A 26,289-nucleotide genomic window follows, 5' to 3' on the forward strand; every position below is an offset into this window, starting at 1 on the left:
CCAGGCACAAAACTGAGGTCTATACTATGTAAAAACTACACTGACAAACACCACACCAACATTATTTACAAAATACAATGTGATAACTGCCACGACTTCTATATTGGAGAAACAAGTAAAAAAATGGAAACCAGATTCAAAGAACATAAAACTCACCTTCACACGTTTTCGAACACTGCAAGTCAAATAAACACAACATAACCATAGAAAACACTCAAATACTAAATAAAGAAACAAACATAAACAAACGCAAAATTAAAGAAGCCTTACTTATACAACAACTTAAACCCAAAATAAACCAATATAAAGGAACGCCTTTATACCTATATTAATATAATATAATAAATAAAATTATATATTCAAACATCTAAGCACGCCCTCTACATTCCGACACTCAGTTACACAACCCCTTTCAAACATGTGGTCAGCTTTCGGTCAGTTACCTCTTTCTTTGTGAACCTGACGATGACCGAAGAAGGTCGAAACGTTGTTCGCTCTTCTATGTAAAATATTTTCTCAACTCAAACGAGCCGTTTTTGCATATAAATTGTGTGACATCGTTAGATTGTTTTATTCAATACTTGCTAATACTGTATATTCGACATTTATTCCTCTCGTGTGTTTAAATTTGGTATTTGAAAGTACTTATATGTTATTGTTATACGAAACCTGTACTATGAATGTTGATCATTTGCAAAAAAAATAATTAATTGTACAGTCCAAAAATGCCAATTACGTTATGAAATATGTAACATTCTTTTATCACTGAGATTTCTATGCATACATTTTCGTTCTAATATTTTAGAATTTTTAAAAATAAATCACTGTTACATGTACTGGCTTTTCAGCGAAGACATTGCCAAGAAGGCGCCAGAAGTAAGCGAAGGAAAGTTCCATGACAAAAGCGGTCTCTTGCTACCATAGCAACGCGTGTTTTCAGTACTTGTGATCATAAATTTCGTCTACTTTACTTCCGTATAGGTTGTACATATACTTGTAAATCTCTCTCTGCATGTGCTTATTTTTGAGTGGCAATTTTTAAATTAAAGACATAATTTAACTATAATACACTGTATTTTGTTGAAGTCTTCATAAAGTATGTAAATGTTATTGAAAACGTATGTGTTTGTTGTGCAAATTTGTGTTGATGTTAAAGGAAAATAAGCTCAAATGTCAAGCATTTTCGTACTAGCAGAAGGGGCCCATTGTGGAACGGACTTTTTTTGGTAAAAGATGTTTAGGTTATCACCAAAAGAACTAAAAACTCATAACTCTATCGAGTTATATTAATTCAGTTGAGCACCATAATGGATATTATGACGAATCAAAGTGATTGTATTAAAATTTTTCACTAGCGTGTTCCTTTTGTATAACACATTTCGAATACAAATATCCCTCCTATATTTTAGTGCTGATTGTTACAAGATAGTCTAGATACTCACGCACCAAAATAACTAACAATAAGAGGAATTTGTTACAATGCCTGTGCTTTCTGAGAACATTTTACTTTCTAGTTGTGGTCATTGAATAACACATTCTATGAGAGAGAACTTTTACAGTATCCTTCTTTGAAGATATTTTTATATGATGTGTTCAAATTTTTTTATTGCCTTTTATAACCAGATTGCAAAGTAAGATAGTATTAATTAGGTAAGATTGTGATTAAAAGTAGAAAAGGAAGTGTGTTGTTTGTGTGTGTGGATGCCTATAAAAGCTTGAATTTTGAAAGATAGTAAACATCTGGGAAAGAATATGGTCACTCTCTTTATTTCTCTCAGCAGGTAGCCCTATGTGGCCTTGTTATAAGAAAAACACACGCTTTATTTCTCTTTTGGTGTAGACTTCTCTTTTTTTGTATTAAATATACAAAAAACTTATTTTGAGAACTTAAAACATACTATATGGGGTTTGTTATAAATTTTGAGAGAGCTTTAAGCCAAGTATTACATATATATATGCTCTGTGGAAGTTGGACATTCAAATTTTACAAAATTATACATATAGAAAAATAGTTTTTTTTAATTTTTGGAAGTGAGACATATACATGTTTTGAAAGAGTTGTGTATTTGACACTTCAGTTTATTTGAAGATGTTGAAGGTAACTTTATTAACAGGAAGTTTAAAAATTAATAATGTAAGCTGTATTCCACCATTAGTAACAGTATTGTTGGTTATTAGGCTAACAATTTTTTATCAGAAATATCGCAGTATTGTTTTCTCCTAGTATGTTTTGCATTTTACTGCCATGTTTTATTTTAAAAACATAACGTGTAAATTCATTCAGTGTATCAAGATGATAAAACTTTAAATTTACAATACATTTGAATAAAAAATATTTTTTTAAATATAGCATACTTGTTTTCTCCTTGTATGTTTTGCATTTTGCTGCTATGTTTCATTTTATTTTTTCAAATATTTTTATACACAGCAGTATTAAAAAGTATAAAGAACAGTGTCCCTAAATTACATTAGTCTATTTGAAATAATCATAACATTTTCATATGAGAATAAATAACTTACACCACAACATTTAAAATTTTATTATTACACTGTCAAGAAAGAAAACTAAAACTACTTTAACAACACAAGCCAATAGAGTGACAGTATCTGAGTTTCAGAATAAGCAATCAACAGTATTATTATATATTATGAAACATTTACTACTAATATTTATGTTTATGAAACATTTACTAATAATATTTATGTTTATGAAACCATGATAATTTTTGTTTTTAATAAACACTCTGATTCTAATTTATACCATTTAATGGTACTGAAAATTTCAATAGTATAATCTGTAAGATAAATCTTTAACCTATATTTATGGCTAACTAATACCTACTGAAAGAACAAATGTTTATATGGTTTATCATATGATGAATGAAATAATAACACATCTGCAGTTCCAGGTTGCATAATAAGCTGAAACAGGTTCCAAAGCTGTATACATGTACAACAGTGAACTTAGAAAATGAAAATACAAAAACTAGCTGTGAACCTTTGGTTCTTTTCATAGAAAATTCAAATACCAAGTTATTCTACCCTGTCCTTCATCCTCCTAAATTATACAAAATTTTATAAATTTGTTTACTATATAAACTCTTAAAATGTTCAGTCATGAGGACTAAAACTTCATAAATTTCAAAATTTACATGAAACAGTAGGTAAAATAAGTCGTAGAAAATGTTTGAACTTAGGTTTAAAAAGCTGTTAATGGTAAGAGATTCTGTAGAAAACCTGTAGTTTAAATCCATTAAATTGAAATTTATTCAGTAGCAGAAACATGTTAAGATTACCATTAATAATAATAATAGTGGCATTTGTATGATTATTCAAAGTGATATCTAAAACAGTCAAACTCTAGTTATAATACAGAGATATAAATGTGAGCTACAGTTCCATATAGCTAACTTTATACAACACAGATTTAAAAACATGTAATAATAACATTTTAAAATGTAGAACATTAAAATATTTGTTTGCAAGATAATGTTTTTACATTCAGTAATTTACTTGTTTCCAGAGTTGACATACTGTATATAAGAGAGCTTCTCCCTGCTTTCTGTTATGCAATTAAAAACATTAGTTTCATCAAGTTCTCTTCTTGACTTCTTAAAGTAATGTCCTTGTTTATAAGTGCATTTTCCTCTGTTTTCCTTTAATGTCTACTCTTTTTCCTTCATTCAGTTGTTTGCCACATTTAAGGTGAGTTAAAATTTATGTGGGAGTAAATTTTACTATTTTTCATGTATAGTGATAACTGAAAGACATAATCATGTTTAAAAAATAATCTTATTGAAAAACCTTCACTTTTTACTATACTTTAAAAGTGGTGTTAGTTGGCATCAAGACTACTAAGTGATGGTAAGCTGCTGAAATGAATGTTGTTTTTTTATCCAATTTAAAAAAGTTGTACAATTTATGCAACTGAAAATGTCATGGAACATAATTTTAACTGCAGTGAAACGTTTGTACATTTCTCAACTTCTAGCATCATCTAGAATACCTGTGACATATTTTCAATATACAGTCAGATATCATTGTTATCAATCAGTATAAGAATGTACATGGTCTTTTTTTTTTTTTTAACAGCTAACAAATGAAGTTAGATAGTTTATTATACTGAAACCAAAAAAAAGTTTCAAAACTTAACACTATTATATAAAACTTGTAAGAATGTCCAGTTTGAACAGTATTAAACTAACAAAAACTGTATATTTGAGTATGTTAGCTTTTTGTTTATGTCATTGTTTTCAAGAAATGCTTTTTGTGTTTTCCTACAGCCACGTGAATAATATGGCTAAGTGGGACAAATGTTTCACATACTTTTATGTGAAATTATTCATCATTTGAGCACTATTACAGATGTTAAAATAATACTCTAATAAAATGTAATATAAATAAACTTTGCTGACTGGCCCCATTGTGTTTTTGAGAATTTACAGAAATCTAATATTTTGTCTTTTTTGTCCTTCAAATAACTCTTGCTATATCAAATTGCAACCTGTGTTTCAAGTAAGATTTCATTGATGACTTAAATTACACCTTTTATTTTTTGCAAGTTTTTCAACAGTGGACAAGTGTCAAGAGGATTGGAAGTTAATTAATGTTACTCTTGTTTTCAAGGGAGTTAATAAAAATTGCCCCAGTAATTAGAGGTCTGTTTGTCTTGCATCATTTGCAAGAAACATTTTGGTACATGTGATAAAAGTTGCTTTTCCAAGTCAGTTAACAAAGTTTTGAAATTTATTAGATAGTAAATATGGTTTCACTAAGGGAAAATCTTGCCTTACAAATCTTTTGGCATTCTTTGAAAATATACTATTTATGTAAATATCGGTTTGGAATATCTGAATTTTCAGACAGCATTTTACAAGGCACTGCATGAAAGGCATGTAAAAGAATTATCTCTGTAGGTGTGGATAATAAGTTAGCCAGTTGGATAGAAGAGTGGCTGAAAGAAAGAAAGCAAAGGGTTATTATAATTCGTTCAGTCTAATTGAATTAATTTACATATGGGATACTTCAGGACTTAGCTTGGAACCTTTACTCTTTTTTGGTTTACATCAGTAACATAAATGAAGAAATGATCAATAAGTTACTTAAATTTCTTGATGGTATTTGCTGGCTTGAAGAGGATGCTGCTACTTTACAAAAGAATTGAGATCATTTGGTAAGTTGGGCAAATAATTGGCAGATGGGTTTTAATTATAATAAATGTAAGATGATGCATGTCAGTTATCATAACTTGAATTATAAGTATAATTTTGATTGAGATAACCTTAACAGTGGTATGAAAGAAAGGGATCTTGGTGTAGTAGTTGATTAGTCTTTTAAGCCATCCAAGCAGTATGCTATTGCTAGTGGTAGAGCAAATATGATTTAAAGCTACATCTACAGAAATATTAAATTAAAGTCTAAAGAATATTGTGTTTAGTCTAAGGGTTCTTATTTTAGGAAGGACATTGGATTATTGGAAAGGGTTCAGAGGAGGTTACTAGAATGGTTGCTGGTTGTCATAGGAGAAGAGGTTAAGACCTCTGAAAGTGTTTTCTCTTAGAAAAGAGAAGAATTAGAAGGGATTTGGTTAAGGTGTTTAAGATCATTAAAGGAATTTATAATGTTGATGCATCATCTTTTTTTCATACTTGATGGTAAGAATGGTAGGACAAGGAGACACAAATATAAATTTTGGCAGGGTTGGAGTCGTCTAACGATTAGACAGTTTTATTTTTCTAACAGGGTGTTTAGCCTTTGGAATGGGTTGCTTTCAAATGTTGTGGAGGCAGTAAATTTAAATGAGTTTAAGAGAAAGCTTTAACTGTATGAATTATAAGGGTTGACTCTGAGGTTTTTTTTTAAATACTTTTAGTTTAGTGTTAGAGGATGGAACAGCTAGATGTACTAGTATGTTAAATAATTTCCATACTGAACAGTTATGTAAAAATTAACAGCAACTCAAGTGTTAAAGATATAGAATGCTGCCATTATCACCAAGACTACCAATGATACAAATAAGAAAATGTAACATAAAGGGGTCACCATATTCTACCAGCAGTGCTTTAAAAAACCTTTAGTTGTTTTCTGTGATACTTATTACACACATTAAACTCCTATAATCTTGCTTTTATCACAAAATCATCTAACCTTTTGTTTGTTTCTTTCTTTTTGTTGTACATGTGTAAATAAGACATTTTAGAATCAGTCATATTATCTTGTAGGCCTACTGTGTAAATAATAGAGGGATGGTGATGACATAGATTTGATCAAAAGGCCTAAACATACCAAAATGACTTTCAGAACTGAATATTTTTTTGTTATTTTTCAAGACATTGTAATCCAAATTTGGAGAACAATCATCCATGAAAAAATAAAAGATATGAAGGTAAGAATGTTGCTTTAAAATAGGGTTTCCTAACCAAGGGTGTTGGTATCCTCTTTGGGGGTGCAAAATTAAGATCTAGGGGCATACAGAAGAAGCCTATAAAAGGTCAGTTTTTTTCCCCCAAATGTCACCAAGGGGAAATGTCTAGTGTACAGTTTTCAGGGTTTCCTTAGGAGGTCCAAGGACAACAAAAGGTTGGAAACCATTACTTTAAAGCATAAAGTGCAAGTTACTATTATTTACTTGCACCAACTATCATAACAGCTTTAAAAGTGACATCATGCAAAAGTTGTATATTCATTTTGTAAATACCTCAGAAAACAGGTATGATAACAAAATAAACAGTTTAGTGATATGGATTTTACCTCTACAGTTTGTCAGTAAGGTTCATGTCCACAAGACTCGTACATTCATGAGAGCTCTTACGTCTACATGTATAACTCGGACAAATCACTAATTTTAAGTGAGTTTGCATTTGTATGGATAAACAGTAAGAAAAAAAACAATTACTGATACAACTCTACATGATAAACCATTAACTGTACCTTCTGACTTTTCTTCATTAGAATGTGAAGGTGTTAACAACATCGTTTTGTTTTGTTCATGAGATATGTAGAACAATTAATTTCATAATGTTTCCAAAATTATGTTTCTGATGTTTTAAAATTATTTATGGAGCTAAAGATATTTTTGTTTTTAAATTGTTAAAATAATATAATTATTTACATTAATATTCTATTTAGTTATGTAAAATGACGCCACGAGTATTACCCTACCCCAGGATATACCCTGATCTCACATTTCATAGATAACCAAAATAAATAAATTTTGCGAGTTCAAGCTTGTCTGACAATGAGGCATAAAAGTGCAGTCAAGATATTCAAACATCAGTAAATTCCTTTGTAAGCCAATCAAAATTAAGATAATTTTTATTCATAGAATAATTATTGGTAAAAAAAAATCAGTTAATTAGCAACTTCTAATGTATAGAAAAACCAATGCTTTTTGGTCACATTAAATTCCAACAGTGGCTGTATGTCGCCTAGCAACAGAAGTATAACTAATATTGTTAGTATATGTACTATTTAAAAGTGTGGAATGTATAAAGAACAGATTTGGAAAATGTTTATGGATTTCTTAATCTAGATTATCTTTTAATTAAAGAGACTCTTTTATCATAAATGTGTGGGATGTAACACCCAGAAACGATTGAACTTTAGAATTGATTTGATATTTTTTGTTTCATGATAAATTGTATGCACTTGGCTTTACGCTAAGTGATCCCATAATTTAGGCTTGTTATATCAACATTCACTATCTGAATAAATGCATTTTGCCTTTTATGACTCCTACTATTTGGAGAAATCGAGTGTGGCATGTAACACACTGGCTATTATATAGGTTAGATACTTCCTCGATTTTATTGATAAATGTTGTTTTGGATGAGAGAACTATTTAATATATAAGTATCTGTGGTACCTGCTAAGAGGGATTGGAGATGGGAATGATGAAAAGTGGAGAAATAAAGTAGGGTAACTACTGTTAGTTTTATTTTAATCTCAGGTGTTACAACAACTCTAGTGAGGGTTGTAATCATTGGACACACCATAACAGTTATAAAAAACAGATTACTGATTGTGAGCTGAAGTAAACACGAAAATACTAAAGGTTGTCATTAATGTATCAAGTTATAGGACTGTGTTATAAAAACTTGTATATGGTTTCATTTTATATTACTGAAATGAAACTTTACAATACATAACTACAAGAACCTTAGTCGTGGGGGCATTATAATCTGCATTCAGGCCCACTGTTCGTTGGTAAAAGAATAGCTCAAGAGTTGGCAATGGGTGATTATGACTATCTGCTTTTCCTCTGGTCTTACATTACTAAAACAAACTACAAGAACCATGTTTTCTACACTATTGAGCACAATGTCACAATGTATATGTTAACATAGACTTGAATAAAGATGTGTATTATAATGGTCTATGCGCAGGAATACCACATGCTTTAGTAACTTTTCAAATTGTTATTTTTAATTTCTTTAAAACCATATGTTGAAATACCTGTATTCTGGCAATGTACTATTTACTGGCATAATTGTGCACCAAAGAATTTTTGTTGCACCTCATATATGTTTAGTGTACTTATAGACATTCAAAATACACAAGTGTTCCAAAAAATAACACCCCCTACGACTGTGGTCTGTCGTGAAACAAAATAAATAAATATGTCAGTATATGAAGACAAACCTAAATAAGTGGAATTGGCTTAGATCCTGACTTGGATAAACTGCTGTTATTTGGTAAAACTAAAGAAAAGGGCAAACAAAGGAAAAACTTTCAGTACGTTCTACTTAATATGTAAATATAGCACATTCCACTAAGATGAGATAAAACAAATATGGGACACTGAGTAACCATGATGAAAGTTATAAAGACTGGTTCGCTATCGAATGTATTATCACAATGCAAGCAATGAAATGCAGCAGTAAAGATGTTTACCTTTGTGACGTAGTTAGTGTTAACTCTATAGGTCTATGCTGGGAACAGCTTGAAAAGTGAGCTTTTTCAGCATACTAAAATTTAAATATAAAATGCTTAAGTCTTATTACCTGTAACTTAGTTTAATCGTGCACATATGGAGTCCACAGTTATAATTAGTGTATTTAAAATTTAAAAAAATCTTCAAATTAAACGTTATAATGATTGTTTCGAATAATAGCAGTTTTGGCCATCGCATTTTTACATTTTTATGTAAAATACCATACAATTTATAAAACTCTCATCACCTTTAACTTTTCTGTATGTATTTGTGGTATATAGTTATACATCACGTGTTATTAGGAAACCCAACACACCCCAATAGTGTGAAAATGAGCTGACAAGTTTCCAAAATGAACCAAGATTTGTAATAGTGAAGAAGCTAATAAGAAAAGAAAACATAACAGTAACCTTTCTTAACAGCGAATACTCGGAACATCGACAAAGAAGAAGAAAGATAAGTAAGAAGAAAATTACAAAACATCAGTCACATTCCCTGTGTTAGGGATCCCTCTAAAATATACATGTATCTGAGTTTTCTTGAAACGCGTTTTTAAGGGATTGTATCTGTCCTGAACAGTTTTATCCATTAACAACGCCTTTTAAATATGTTTATCCACTATCTAATCCGTTCTCAATCAAAATCTTAACAATATTTACTCATAAGCCACAACACTATGTGATCACACTAGTACCACCTAACGATTTAATGGAGAAGGAAAATATAATTTACAACATTCTCTGTCAGTGTGAATTTCAATGTGTTGAAGAAACAAAATGAGTAACAAAAGTTATATTTCAGGAACGTAATAGACATACATAACTCTGTAATACCAATCTGTCTACGACAGCACGTAATTCCAAATAAAATAAATGGTCCTTTTCAGGACTTAAGTAAGATAAAACTCAAATTTCCAAAAAATGAGAGAACTAGCCTATTATAAGAACACATACACACACATATATATGTATTACAATACCACAAATGTATATTGTTTATTTCGCTATCTTTTGTTTACGTCTCCTTGCCAGCGGTTACTGCCTTTAGATAGTGGAAAGTGCAAATTTAGCTGACCCTAAATGTTTTGTCATTTTACGATATTGCTAGTCAGTTTGAAGTATCAGTGTGCAAATGTATTGGTATATGAAGAACTTCATAAAATCCATAACTGATCGCTCTTTCAGCCGTGGAGGCATTATAATGGACGATCAATCCCACTATTTATCAGTAGTAGAGGAGTCGAAGAGTTGGCTGCTAAATGAGGGACAGCTAGCGCAGGTAGCCCTCATGTAGCTTTGCGCGAAATTCAAAACAAACCAAAACCATGACTGATCAATCGCCGTTAAAACATTTTACGTTAAAATAAATTCACTAGATAATTAGTAAGTGGCACATAACTTACGTATTTATAACATATTGTGTGGTAGAACATGTATTAACATTTGCTACTGAACATGTGAAGTACAGGTATAAAAACAAACAGGTCGTCTTGTAATCGATTGATAGTCACGTTTCGATGGGTTCTACAGATCAAAATTAAGCATCAAACTGTAAACACTCAGTGAGTGAACGATACTTAGTTCAGGCCTAGGGGCATCAGAGTGAGAAGTAAACCCTTCATTTATTGAGTAAGGGGGTCTAAATCATGGGGGAACATGTGAGAGAAAAGGAAATCAAACTGATGTTATGATAAGATTAGGGGAGTATGTTATTTACTCTTTAGTGATCTTTGAAATTTCAGTGTTCCAGGGACCCTTTAAAATATTAAGCGTGATTTCCAACAGTGGACTATTTCGCACGTTATTAGTGTTCAATAGTACACGTTATTAAGTCACGTCTTAAACTCTATCCCTCACCCTTTATAAAGTAAACACAGTTGTTTTGGTACTTTAGTTAATATATTTCACTATTTCTTTAACTTCGTACAAGTTAATAGGGAAATTAAGAATTTATCAAAAACAAAGATGGATTATCAATAATATGTATCCAATCATCCCCTTCTCTGGAATGGGTATTATGTGAGTGAACGGGGTAAAATTGGCTCATCGCTAGGGAGATTTTCAGAGTAGCATCTGACAATGCTGCTCAGGCCTTCTTTTACTTAGGATCTCAGATTACACCATTAAATATTTTAATTCTATTCCGTTAGCAGTATAACATCGTACCTACTAACTTGCAAGTGTTTTGTCTTTGGATTATTCGTTCCATTTTAATGACTAGCTAGAGTACCTGGAAACTGTCAATTCATGATTAATGAATGGTTACCTTAGGACGTGAAAAGTTGCCTCCCTTATATGTATTTATCTAAAACGCCCATAAAAACTGAAAAACATAAAATGTGAAACTGCAAATTTATATGTATATCCACATGTACCCAACAAACTTCCATACCAATTTTGGTAAAAGTCCATCCAAACCCTGCGAAGTAGTTACACGGACATAAAACAGACAGTACTATTATACTTGCATAATACATACGTACAATGCATTTTTTATTAAATCGTAATTTGACGTTTTAGGATTCTGAAATGTTGGATTGTTTTGTGTTAGTTTTTTTTCGCATATTGGTAAAAGCTATTGTGTTTTAGTGATACATTTATATGGTCGAATAACAAGTTTTAAGGCATGACAAGTAAGTTTTGAATTAAAATATGTGAATTTGTGTTAAAATTTCGCTGTGCAAACACTACATTGCAGGCAAATTATACTCCACCTTTATTCACGCCATTTTGTTGTAGTAACGTACGTGTTCATGTGTATTTATTAATAGAGCGGGCGGAAACGCCGATAAAACATATTTCCCTTGATCTTGAAGAAAGGTTAAAAATCAAAGACTTTAAGAAAACTCAAGGTTACAGTAATTTTTAGTTTTGTATTTGCAATTTCTTGCACAAAAGTTGGTTAGTAAATTAAAACATGTACATCTTCATGTAACTGAAACATTTTTTATTAATGTTGTACATCAGAATGCTGAAATATTTCAGTTTTATTTTGTTTGTTAGCCCCTGGTCGCTCAGCGACAAGTTTGACAATGTATACCACTAAAATTGGGTTTGAATACCCGCGGTGGGCAGACTACAGATCGCCCATGGTATTAAGTTGTTTGTATGTTTCATTTCTGTGTCTTATACATTGTACTAAATCATAAACTAGTGATTATATGAAATAGACCGTTATATTATACTCACATTCTAAAATCGAAATCCAAGTTTCTTTCATTCGCATTAACTTACAACAACCGAAATTAAATCCCTAAACAACATGGATTGTTAAACATCTTACATAAGAAAACTTGAATTTTGCTCTCATCTAATAACTATACATTTCAAAGCTAGCAGTGAAACCAAAGTATGTTTATACAAGACAATCTTTTGTTGTGCTTGGATTTATAACAATAATCTTCTCTACCTCGTTGTATGTAATTGTATTTTGGGTGTGATAAACGAACGTATTTAAGGACCATCAAAGTAGTTTGTATAGTATGTAAGAAAACTATTACAATCACTGAAACTACCACGCATGCTGATAAAACTGAACGTATTTAGTTTGCGCTACCAAGCTCTCATTTCCTTTTTTTTTAAAGTTTTTAAAACTTCGAACGATTGAAATAAGTTTGTTTTAATCACATTTGTACTGTTACTTCATTTAAAATTTACTTTTCGGATGTTTTTACTGTCGAGCAACTGGTAATGTATTATTTGATTTTTATGTGAAAAATTAGCTAAAACTGTATCATTAAAGTTCTTAACGTATTCTCAACATGTAAAGTGTATAATTTAGTACCTGCTGTTAAGTTAAAAGCTAAATGTGTGCCTAGTTCAACAGAATTTTACACGTATCTTGTATAAAACGGATTAATAAAAAAATAAAAAATACGTTTCCTTAGGCCTACTCGTATGCTGACAGCCAATCATTATTTCCCTGCCGGTTAGCAACCGTAGCAACAGCTCAGAAGGAGGGAACAATGCAGCCGGTGTCTTGGAGCGTCTCTTTACTTTGCCTGTGCATCCTGTTCGTAGTTGAGTAGGAGACACGCAATCTCACATAAGCCAAATCGTTATATTGTCGGCGCCATATTTGTTGCTAGTATCGCATCAGACGTTGATAGAGTTAATGCTTTTTTGTCAGGGATCCTGAACCACTTAAAAATTTTATATAATACATTTTGTATGAAAGGTTTGTTACTGAGCTATGGTGATGTACTCTGTAAGACAAAAATGAGTTGTTTTATTTAGATTGTATTAATTTAGGGTGATAACTAGTTATACTGATAGTATTAAGTTAGTAATAAAGCTCTCGGAGGTGTTATTGTTGTAGGCCTAACTTTGACCTATTGTAATCGTAATACCGGTCCGACGATTAAGCCCTTCACAACATATAGTGATAGTGCTGAGAAGGGACGTTAGATAGGCTGCCCTTCATGTTTTTAGTTAACTTAAATACAGAGCGTCGTGTTAATAAAAGTTACCAATTATTGCGTTTATCCTTCTCTTTTAACTTTTTCATAAATTATGCGGAATGAGTAATTTTACTACTTTCCAGCAAAACAGTATGACACCTATATTCAGTGTTAAAACTGTATTGCCAGGAAAGGGAATGACAAGGTATTGATCGATGTTTAACTTGGTTTCTGTCGACCATCATGTGGAGAGGCGTGTCCAAACAAGAGAAGTGAAATATCTGCAGGTATTTTTCTTCAATAGGCAACGAACGCTCAGCTGAACAGAAATTCTCAGTAGTAGTACAGTTATAGGTAAATGAACTTACTGGGGCATTCGATTCGTCAGTTTGCTAAAGAAGAAATTGCTTGGTTCGCTTTTTATATATTAGAATCGATTTTAAATGTACATCAGTTTGTAACCCATACAATTGATATGTGTATAATAATATTTTATAGAAGTTTAGATTTGAGTAATTTTTAGAATATATATAGTTCTTGGACTAATGATATGTAAAATTATGCATTAGTTGTTATTTTTTGATACTTAAAACCTATAAGTATATTTGAAGTTTGGATTATAGTTAAGTAGTTAATTTCGCCAATAAAAATACATTTTTCGAAAGCAATTGGATCCAGTAGTTGATCATTCGCCAGCAGGTGACTAGAAGTAGATGTGTTTACTTGACCCAGTATATGTACTATATGTTAATAAATTTATTAATATTCAGAATTATTTTGTTTTTCGTTAGGTACTACGTATACTTTTTTTCACGTATTTCAGTAAGGCCGATCAGAATATTAAAAAAAATTACTTTTTCTTGGCTTTGTGACCTGTGTTTTGAATGTTTTAATACCTAATGATAATATTTCATAATAAACAAACTTGTCCATTAGTAAACTATTGTGAGTTCAAGCAAAATAGACTATCTATTTCATGTCTTTAGGAAAATGTGAAATCTTGATACAAAATTGTTAAAACTCCATAATCAGAGTGCTTTCGAAAGGTAGACATTTTTTCTTTCAGGAGCAGACTGCTTTGGTTATAGGGTTTTTATCACATTTTTATTTCAAGTCCTGTACTTTTGGACAAACAAATGAAAGGGACAAATACAAAGTTAAGCCCAACTTGGCCCTGCTAACAATAAAAAATGTTTTGATAGTGTTTTAATTTGGTATTAGACCAGAAAGCCGTATTGTTAACAGTTTTCTCGATTGTTTTACTTAAAGTTGTTGAGCAATTAAAATGTTTTTCGGTTTAATTATGATATCTTTGACGATATTTGAAGAAAGTGTTTTTAGTGCACTGAAAACAGCGAGAAATAACAATGGTCAATTAAGATGTGAAGTATTGGTTAATTTATGAAACTCTTGCATCCAGAGAGTTTTTATTACAATAAAGTGTTGTAAATTATTTCCAGACGTTTCCTACTTGGCTTTAATGATTGTGAAGGTGAAATTGTCTGAAAGTGTGTGATTAACCAGTTAATACAACCATTTGTAGTCTTAAATGAAGGTTTATCCAAAAGAGTAAAAAGTGGTGCTAATTTGCTAAAAATCTTTTGAATAATCGATTTTTTTTAGATATTTTACGTACCTATGGTCTAAATGAGTTTTCTGGTGCTGTGCCTACAAATCTGCAGTTGGATGATTTTTACTTTGGTGCTTTTAGTTTTGAAGAGAATATTCCGTGATATAACAAATTTTGACACTTTGTACGTTGTGTAGGTACAACAACTTTGAATTTATTTACATCACATTCTTGTGTTTTAGAAGTATTACTGTTTTTGTGAGACTGTGTTGTCTTTCTCTTGACACTTTTTGTGTTATTTAGAAGTTGTATTTACTTTCTATTGTAGAATTGTGTTATGGACAAGTTAGATTATTTCATGATTAATGTAAAACGGTTATTTTAAAAAACAGTGTGTAGATTTTAAAGATTTTTTTTTGCACCTGAACAAATTGCTTTATCAAACACCAAACGTATTGTCAGATGTTATGAAATGTTTATTAGTTATAGATAAGGGTCTTGAGGGAAATAACAGTACTATTTTGTTTCTTTATAGTGCTACAACAGGATCTAGTACTGTAGCCATAGACAACAAGATTGAACAAGCTATGGTAAGTATACCAAATTATATTTTTAAGACTGGAGCATAAAAAGTCATACAAAATATGTATGGGAACACTGAAACTGTAATATTAATCAGGAATTTTTAATAAAGAAATGTGTAAAGAAAATTCTAATAAACATACAGTACTTGTAGAACCACAGAATGATTTATTATTTGTCAGTGTAAATAATGTTCTTTTGATAATGGTGTGAAATATTACAGTGAACATAACTAAAAATTCTGAATAACAGTGTAAAACATTGCAATGAACATAACTTAACAATTCTTTAAATTTAATTAGACTTGTTCTTTTGCTTCAAAATAATATTTGTCACAATGTGTATTTGATTATTAACTCACATTCAGCCAAAATGTTTCATGTACTGTATAATTGAACTAAAAAGAATTAAGTGCTCATATGTGTTAAGGTAAATATGGAGCAGAAAACTGAGTGTTTAGTATCTTCTTACAAAGTAGTGAGTTGCATATTTAAAAAAGTAAAACACAATTTGTTCAAACAGGGAAACTTAAAAACAACATTCACTAGGTATATTTTATTCTGTGTTAATTAACTACAGTGTTAACTTGGTGGTGGTTTTATAATTACCAATTAGGTGATTCCATAGATAATAGTGTAGAGCTATATATTTAATTTGAATAAAAAATGGCCTTCTAAGTTTTCTGAATGTAAAAATCTTAAAGAAAATTAAGTGATAAAAAAGATTTAATATTCAGTATTAAAATCTTAATGGAAATCTATTGTTTAATGACAAATGTTGTATTAGGATACTGGTAGTAAAAGTATGCATAAAGTAAAACTGTATGAATGTTTTTAACTGTAGAATCTCTAATTAGTTTCTTTAATAACACTCAATTTCAGTTTTGTCCCAAGTAGAATTACAATTTTGGGTCATGAAGATTTTCCCATAGTAAACTTTAGTGTTTTGGGGAAAGAACTTAAACATACTTTCAATTTTATAATAATTAAAAACAGTTGTAACTGAATTAATCTTGGCTAAAAGCTTGTTATTATTTGAACAAGGCCACTGTTTAAAATACAACATAATTAATATCTCCATCTTTGTTTATGATTAAGCTAATTGTGGATGTTATTTCAGGACCTTGTGAAGAGTCACCTGATGTTTGCTGTGAGAGAAGAAGTAGATGTACTGAAAGAGAAGATTGGAGAACTTCTGGAAAAGATCTCCCAACTTGAATATGAAAATGGAATTTTAAAAGCTAATGCTTCACAGGAAACTCTCAACAAACTCTCCCAGTCTGTAACTCATGCATCTGCTCAGTCTCAGCATCCACCGACATCTACTGTTGGAGTACCCCCCCATCCACAGGCTTCACTAACAGGTCATCCCCAGCATCAGAATTCTACATAACCCTTCTGCTGAAGCATGGGCACAGATAGTTCCTGGCTGTAAATATTAATAAATGATATTATGTGTGTGTGTGTTTTGAGCTGTATGGTTAATAGGAATAATTAAATAATGGAGATGGAATCTGTAGAACGAATGAAAATACAAATAACCTAGGTGCTGTATCAGTCACTGGACTGATTTACTGTTGGTCAGGCTCTTTAAAATATCTAGAGAACAATGAGGTGAATTACTGCCATAGCCCAGAATGTATAATTATAGTGGAAATCGAGACTGTAAGTAAAATAGAAGCAGGTTTTCTTTTTGTGTAGCATTTCTAAGTGAGTTGTGGCTCTTACTAGATATCTTTATACCAATTAACTAGGTTTTCTTCCAATTAGTGGCTCTTTTGAACACTATTCAGCATAGATAAAAACTAACTGATCTTCCATCTTGCAACTTTTACTACACTTCTAAATATACTATACTTCTAAATATAATTTTTGCCAATTTCAAGAAAATTCACATAAAATAAGCTGTCTAAGTAGATGGTGTTTAACTCACATTTATAGAAACAACTGCTTAGGATGTTAAATAAATAAAACACTAAATTATAAATGAGGTTTCCATATTTTTGTCTCACTAAACTACTTATTTGTATTTTAAATGAAAACATTCACAAAAAGAGAAAGTTCCAGATTTTTACCTCTCACCAGATGAGCAAATTTTTTTCAAAATATGTATAAAAAGCTTTGTAAATATAGGCTTAACTTCCATTTACAATAGTCCAATCTAAAGGAAACTTTTCAGTTTTGTCTTCAATCTGTATACATTTTTAGATGAAAAATAACTTTTCATAACTTGCCAAACTTTCATTATTAACGTAATGTAATACCTTTCATATTCATTAACCTTGTTAGCATACAGCCCATAATGCTAATTATTAGATTCCATTAAAATCATAATCACCAAACCATATGTTTTAACTTTCATTTTCAGAATGGAGTTTTTGTTCTTGTTAGGTGTTCCAGAATATTAAGAAAGTTTTGTACATCATTGATTGTTCATTTAATTTTGAAAGTTTGTTATTGGTACCTCTCTATGCTGTAAGTAAGATGCAAAGTTTGCCCTATGTGTATGTCTTCAGTATCTTTGTCCATATGCCTTTCATAATTACTTCTTTTCTCTTTTGATCAAACTGGGATCTTTCTGTCAATGTCAGTTTTCAATTATCTGTGTAACTGACAGGTTAAAATAGCCATAGTAACTTTCTCACTTTCTTACAAATTTTGTAAGCACTCCTCTGACTTGCATGCTAGATACAAGAAAAAGTGTTAGTCCACATTAAAGTTAGCTTTATGTGATTCATCAGTAAAACAAACCTGTTTAACTTGACAGCTAAGTATTGAATTAAATTTCTGTATGTTCTACTGTTTACCTTAATTATACACCAGATCATGCTACTTTGCAATTTCTCCAGAAACATTATACAGAACAAAAACACTAAGGTGTCATTATAGAAGTTGATTGTGAATTGTCAGCTCATCTCCTGCTCTTGTGTCTGTTACATCACTGATTGGTTTTATTCTGTAATACCCTTTACTTTTTTAATAATTTGGCAAGTTTTTGCTGTTTGTTGTTTGGATAGTATGTGTGTTATGGAAATGGAAAATAAATTGGAACCAGAAGATAAACATAGTACATAGTATTTGGCTTCAGTTAAAAGTACCAGATAACTGTTGCCTAATTTTAATTGTGTATTTTTAAATGTTCTTAAACATGAAGGGATACCAATAGTTACTGATATACATGAGAAAGAGAATGATTGATACAAGCAGAAGTGAACATAGACAGTGAAAGTAACCATCTTCACACACATAACATCTTAGTTGTTTAAAATACCGTATTTCAAAATCTGTCACGTCATGTGAATTGTAGGTTTCATTTATCTTGACTTCTGTATTAAGATACAACAATTCATCAATTTAATTATAAAAAGTAAAAGTAACATTTGTTGCAAAGTTGTGTAGAGACATGTCTTTGGAATAAAAGTAATGTAGTTTGTCTCTACATGTAATAACATTTATCAAGGATAGAAGTTTGAAGTTATATCTAACCTTTATTAAATGTTTTTGTTTTCTCAAAAGATTGGGAGATTTGGTCTAGCTTTGTGGTTCTTATTAACAGTTTTTTTTTTTTTTTTTTGTGACTATATTTATATTTTGTATGTTACTTTCTGTGTATTTAATTCATGTATATTTAAATTAAACCTTCTGCTCAAGTACAGTGTGAATAAAGTTTGTGAAAATTATACCAGGAGTTCAATCCTCTTTTTCCCAAGATAAGAAAAGTGATTCTTGTATGTCTGTCTTATGTGATTATAACATTTTTGTGATAACAGAGTATCAAAGAAAATAAAAATATCATTCTGTCTACTAGATTTAGTTTTATAGTAAGTTAGCACCTGACATTTCTTTATTACAGAAATAGGTTTACATTTGTAAACAAAAACATTGCTCACCACCAGAAAATCTAGATACTGAAGTTTTTGTTGAACTTGGTGTTAAGGAGTTTTTGTTAAATTGATTCTTGTGCCTAAGTGTTCATTATGTTTTAATAAAACTGAAAGTAATCTAGAAGGTTTTTAGACGTCTTTGTAAAATATTACTTGGGAAAGGTTTAGTCAACCATGCTACCAGATCAGAAACTAAAGAAACTTAAGTGGTTAGTTCAAAGACTGGTTATATTTAGTGCCTGTTTTACCTTTATGATTGAGTATCCAAAGAGACATTAGTATTAGATATATATTTTAAGAACATGGATGATTTGTGTCATAATTTATTGACAAGAGTTTTAAAGCAATACAGAAATTACTGGATCAGTAAGTGATAATTGAATGTTTTACTAAAAGACAAGGTTTTTGTTATTTGTACTTGCTTGTATTATAAATTGTTTTCTACTCACACTCTAGTCTTGAGTAGTGTGTATATTGGAACTTTGCTATAAAAATTTTTCTTTGTGCTTAAATATCTTGTTTCACTGAGAAGCCACAGTGATGCTTGATTATTGTGATATTGAATATAGCATGCAATCATTTTTTTAAGGATTGTTAATGTTAAAAGTTATATTTTCAAGTGTTTTTTTTCTCTTCAACCCTTGTGGTCCATTGAAAGATGTTTTGAACAAAAAGGTAGAAATGTTGCCTTTACTTTGCTTCTTTGTATCACCTGAAGTCTGTTGTAAATAGCATAATTATATATATATATATATATATAATAAATAAATAGGAGCTTGTATTTATGTTCTGTCTGTTTTTCTCTTTTGAACCCACTGCTCAGTATATATTTGATTATTTAGACTATGATAATCATGTAATGGCAACTAGAAACATACCAGTATGGGAGTTCATTTCTCTGAGTGATCAGTTTCGTGATAGTGACACATGAACAGTTCTGACTAATTGATGCTTATTTCACCAATTCCTGGAAAGAGATTGGATGTTAAAAGGCTGATTTTTTGTGAGGGTGATATCTCATTACCCTGAATTTGATTATTTTTAGAGTGATACAATCTGTTAAGTAATCAAGAAATGGTGGAACTTTTCTTTCTAAGTTACAGCATAAATATATTCAAAAGGTATACAACTCATCCATTTTCATTACTATGGTTATTGCTAAAGATCTGTCAATTGACAGACTACCATCCTACTTAGTTTAAACTTGGTAAGTCTTACCGAAAATATTACTCATTTATAACATGTTCTAAAGAGAGAGAGCCTAAATAATTAGTTCTCACAGAAAATATTTCATTTTGTTATTGTTCAAAAGCTAAAAGTATAAAACACGTTCTCAATATTTGGATTAATATGTTTATACTTTTTTTAACGAGGGTTCTAAAATAGAAGAATACCCTTACATGATTTAACATTTTACTGTTCCACAACAGCTTACAGACATTCACTTAAAGTATAACAGTGTGAAAAATACGTATCGGGTATGGCATAGGGAGATAAAATTACACGGGTGTGTTAAGATTATCATTTTTTTGCAAATGCTGCAGTACAAGAGCACTACATTTCACATATTCCCAAGGGATACACATATGCCTACCGATTGCAGTGCAATTCATTCAGTCAATAGTTAAGTGGCAAGATTACAGAAAGGTGAGCTAGAGAGATATTAAACCAAACGATGCAATGCAAAGGAAAGCTATCAGTGCACACTATAGAGTGCATAAGATATGCAGGAAGGCCTTATATCAGCGTTGTACTTATGATAAGCCACAGACGTGCACACCCCTTGACTCCTACTAAGGTCAGCCATATCGCAATAGTACACATTATGTTGCCCGGTGTCTGGATTTACCAAGTTCAGCTGTTCGTAAGGCTCTTCACTTAACTTTGCTTCATGTCCATGGATGGACTGCAAATTATAACTAATGGACTAATGAAGCGCACTTTACCAATTCTGAAAGTGTCAACTCTCGCAACTGTACTACTTGGTAAGAAACTAATCCACATGTAACATTTCCTTTACACGGGGCCCGGGATGGCCAAGCGCGTAAGGCGCGCGACTCGTAATCCGAGGGTCGCGGGTTCGCGCCCGCGTCGCGCTAAACATGCTCGCCCTCCCAGCCGTGGGGGCGTTATAATGTTACGGTCAATCCCACTTTTCGTTGGTAAAAGAGTAGCCCAAGAGTTGGCGGTGGGTGATGATGACTAGCTGCCTTCCCTCTAGTCTTACACTGCTAAATTAGGGACGGCTAGCACAGATAGCCCTCGAGTAGCTTTGTGCGAAATTCCAAAACAAAATCCTTTACACGGTTGTCATTCAGGATGAGGGTTTATCAGTATTGTTGGTAATCAGATGAAACACGTCTTGTGGGAGCACTTTCAGGGCAAAATTATTTCACGTCACTTTCCTTGTGAATGGTGCCTTGTTTAGGGACTTATCACAAGCCAATTTCAGGTCATGAAGGTACACGAAGTCACTCTTGTGTTGTGGCAAACCCTGCATAATTCCATTCCTCCAGGAGGTAATTATCCGAAAAGTTGAGATACCCCGTGTTGCTGTAATGTCCATTATCATAGGGATACATTAGATTTTGTACGCTGAAAGAGTATCTTGGACTGTTGTGGCTAAGTAGACATAGTTCGTAATGAAACTGGCATTTACATCCGCATGAAATCCTTCTTCATAATCACCATGTATATTAGTTGTTTCACGGTGATGTGTTCAAATAATGGTTCCAATGAAATATACTGAGTAAAGAAGGTTTTACAATCAAAGTTTCTGTGTGTGTTAAATACTGCATAGAAACAAAGTTGAAGCATCCTATAAATAGTAAGATTATGTGTGTTACGTAACTTCTAAAACACTGAGTGTACCAAATGAGGCTTGTACAATGGCAAAACTTCACCCAACTCCTTAGGGAACCGTGTATTTCGGGATTTTTTTTTTTGCCATTGATTTACAATAGTTCACGTAAACATGTAGGCCAACTAATTACTTTTCGTAACTTGGTTAAATAAATTAATTTTGCATTATAGCGTCAATGATCATTAAACAGAAAATATACAAAATAATAGTCCAAGCTTTATATTTATCATAGCGGCCCTGTAGATGTGGTTCATAATCCCACGCTTTTGCTAGTTTTGGTATAAGTGAATCCATCTGCACACGTTTTTCGACAAATTTTTGTAATAGTGGCTATTTAAGTGTTTTATTTATTAAAGCTACACTTCTAACAAATAAGCTTTCTTTACGCTATTTGCTTCCAAGAAAAAACCTGTGTGTGTGAATCATCACAACTTACGGTTTGAAAATCCGTTTCGCAATAAAACATTCCATTGTCCATGTCAGCTGACACTAAAGCTGTTTGGTAAAAGATAATGGAACACAACTGGAAGAGAACAGTTTTGTTTTAATAACCTTTTGTTTGTTCCTCTGGAAATAATTCTGACTGTTCTACCATTTAGCCTTAAAACAAATATTTTTCAGAATTGATATACTGTGGCAACAGAACTTGTTCAACAACTTTCCTCTTTATCTGCGAACATAATTTATAAAAATAGAATATATATATATTTTTCTATCTAACTTGTTTTAAAAATCGACTCACCAATTTGTAATTCAATAAATGTGATTTTTCCTACAACAGCATGAGTAAGAAGTGATTTTTGATGTATAAACATGTTTGTATGTTATTTAAATATACTTACTCGATCATTGTGTATATTTCTCATAAAGTTCACTAAAATTAGAAGCAAATGAAACGTTTTATTCGTTTTTTCTCGTTTAAGTGCAAATGTTAACTTCTCCGGAATACTAATATATAAAAAATATGTGCAAACAATGATTAACTAAGTAGGTCAATTTACTTGGTAGGGTATTATGTGTGTGTGCGTTTTGTTATAGCAAAGCCACACCGGGCTATCTGCTGAGTCCACGGAAGGGAATCGAACCGCTGATTTGAGTGTTGTAAATCCGTAGACTTTCCGTTGTACCAGTGGGGGACGGCATGACATCCTATACAGTTAAAATTAAACTGAACAAGTATTCATAATAAAAATAAACGAATAAATACCTCTAGCTACATGATAAAATATACGTACAAATTTGAAGTAGAAATGTAACCTTGATGAACTTATGTTATTACATACAAAAAATTATAAATTACTTTCATCGTTGAAATATTTTCTATAAATAGTGTGATAAACAGTCTTTGAGAAATTATTCTAAACTTATTTAGCATGTTACTTTGAGTAGTTTTCAATAATATTTGTTTAATCAGTAGGAATTTTTATACAGTGAAAGAAGAATACCAGATTTTTGTAAACAAGTGAAACGTGGTGTTCTTAATGTAGATTTCTAAAAAGTTACAAATAAAAGCATTTATTATTTACTGCTCTAGGTGTGTGTTGAATTTCGTGCAAAGCTACTCGAGGGATATTGCGTTATTCGTCCCTAATTTCGAAGTGATAGACAAAATGGAAAGCGGCTAGTGAACATCACCCACCGTCAACATTCCGCTACTCTTTACCAAAGAAAAATGGAATTGACTATTGTATTATGACGCCATCACGACTGAACGAGCGAAAATATTCCGGTTTGGGTGTAGTATTTATTGACACAATAAACATCCTCTTAATTTTGATTTCAGGAAGTATTGGGCCCGGCATGGCCAAGCGTGTTAAGTCGTGCGACTCGTAATTTGAGGGTCGCGGGTTCGCATCCCGGTCGCGCCAAACATGCTCGCCCTTTCAGCCGTGGGGGCGTTATAATATTATGGTCAATCCCACTATTCGTTGGTAAAAGAGTAGCCCAAGAGTTGGCGGTGGGTGGTGATGACTAGCTGCCTTCCCTCTAGTCTTACACTGCTAAATTAGGGACGGCTAGCACAGATAGCCCTCGAGTAGCTTTGTGCGAAATTCCAAAACAAACAAACAAACAGGAAGTATTGACACTTATTTGTTAGACCAAGTTTTCACTTTTTGCCTGTCTCAGGCGCGACGAGATGATTATAGTTAAAGATGTAGTGACATAGGTAGTTGATTTTCCAGTTTAGGTGGCGAATTGGGAGTGCTCCCTTTTTTCTTTATCGTCCATTTGTCTTTCACTGAATCTGTTATTTTGAAGTGTTCACTGCTCAATTTCTCGTTACAGTTTTTGCACAGGTGATTGTAAATTCCAAAGTTATTTTAAGTTCTGTTATGCGCATGCTCCTTGATTCTGATAGCTTCGTGGCCCGGCATGGCCAAGCGTGTTTAGGCGTGCGACTCGTAATCTGAGGGTCGCGGGTTAGCATCCCCGTCGCGCCAAACATGCTCGCCCTTTCAGCCGTGGGGGCGTTATAATGTTATGGTCAATCCCACTATTCGTTGGTAAAAGAGTAGCCCAAGAGTTGGCGGTGGGTGGTGATGACTAGCTGCCTTCCCTCTAGTCTTATACTGCTAAATTAGGGACGGCTAGAGCAGATAGCTCTCGAGTAGCTTTGCGCGAAATTGAAAAACAAACAAACAAACTTTTAAAAGTTGTTCAAACAACACATTTTGTCGCTCGCTCAGTTTAACTCTAATATGCAACTCATAACTGTACTCATAATGAATTCACTGCGGCCGTATAAAGTCCAACTGGTCGATCGAAAACGACTGTTATATCAAAATAACACAGTAGTATCCCACACTGTATTAACGAGATAATATCAACATATTTTATAAATATTTTACACATTTCATTATATCGGTTGTATTTACATAACATAACTTAATGGTATAGCAGATGAGAACTTATACGTATATATATATATATTTGTTTCTAAATGCAAAGCTACACAATGGACGATTGGTACTGTGCCCACCACCACGAGTATCGAAAACCTATTCTTAGCCTTTAAAGTCGAGACGCATACGTTTCCTTTTCCGTAAGTTGCCCCAGTGGGTCAACATAAGTTTAAGAACTTAAAACGCCCACGTGTAGTTTTGTGGGTGGTGAAGATTAGCTGCCTTCCCTCTAGTCCTACACTGCTAATTTAGGGACGGCTAGCACAGATAGTCCTCGAGTAGCTTTGTGCGAAATTCGAAAACAAAAACAAACTGAGCTGCTCTTTTACCAACAAATAGTGAGATTGATAGCTAAGTTTCGAGTCATTGAACCAATATAGACTTGAAGAACAGCAAGAACATATATTTACTTTCTAAAACCGATTTTGTGGAAGGATGAATTTTGTTTTTAAATAAGAAAATATCGTATATCCGTTAACTAATTTTGGACATTACTCTTAGACTGACTTGGGGATAAGTTGAATACAGAATGTTTTTTTATTTTACTTTTTTAGTTTGATGCCATAGGAACCAGTAAAAGGTAACACCAAAGTGATAGGACATTTAGGAACGTTGAGGTCAGGAATATTCTCAATAAACAGAAGTAAAATCTTGCTTAAAAGAACAGCTGGTTTAACCTGTGTATTCCTACGTTAAATACAATGGGTACATCTGCTTTATGTATCATATAGTTTAGGCAGAGCATACTTAATGACATTATGCGGTCTAAAAAGTCTAATCTTGTATACTTGATCATAAACTGCATTTTCTTTCTTTAGTTTTGATAGGAGTCTTGAAATTTGTTTTCCTTCTGTTGGGTGGTATCTCAAAACTTGCTGAAGTCATTTAAGATGTCATAGACTTTATCAAAGGAGTCTTGTTTGTTCAGAATAATACTATTTTCTTTGTCCAGATTTAAGAGCGCTGCGTTATTGAAATGTTTTAGATTATTCATGACAGCTGTTTCATCGTTAGACAGATTACTATTATGTTGTTTGTTTTTAAATTGATAGATATGAAATTCAGGTATAGCTATTCCTGATATTTCTGTGACAAAGTTATCAAGAATGTGCTCATTTTAGTTCAAATTGATAATGGCTTAACACTAATTAAAAGGA

The 26,289-nt window shown here is 32.0% G+C and overlaps 1 protein-coding gene across 5 annotated transcripts in view; it reads left to right on the top strand.

Moving 5' to 3' along the window:
* LOC143249633 (uncharacterized) overlaps nt 1–26,289 on the top strand; it is a 162,734-nt gene that overhangs the window by 128,787 nt on the left and 7,658 nt on the right. The window contains exons 3-4 of one of the 5 annotated variants that reach the window (XR_013027883.1): nt 15,437–15,491; nt 16,603–16,686. The exons of 1 other annotated variant lie outside the window; for it this stretch is intronic. Coding sequence is in view for 1 of the 4 variants with exons in the window: in XM_076499865.1 (XP_076355980.1) it covers nt 15,437–15,491; nt 16,603–16,875 (328 nt within the window). In the remaining 3 variants the exon portion in view is untranslated. Of the gene's footprint in view, nt 1–12,818; nt 12,951–15,436; nt 15,492–16,602; nt 20,152–26,289 lie in introns of those variants that run through there. 3 more of the 5 variants (XR_013027881.1, XM_076499865.1, XM_076499891.1) reach the window with 3 other exon arrangements.

The sequence above is a fragment of the Tachypleus tridentatus genome, chromosome 1 (assembly GCF_004210375.1).
Source record: "Tachypleus tridentatus isolate NWPU-2018 chromosome 1, ASM421037v1, whole genome shotgun sequence".
NCBI classification, from domain to species: domain Eukaryota; kingdom Metazoa; phylum Arthropoda; class Merostomata; order Xiphosura; family Limulidae; genus Tachypleus; species Tachypleus tridentatus.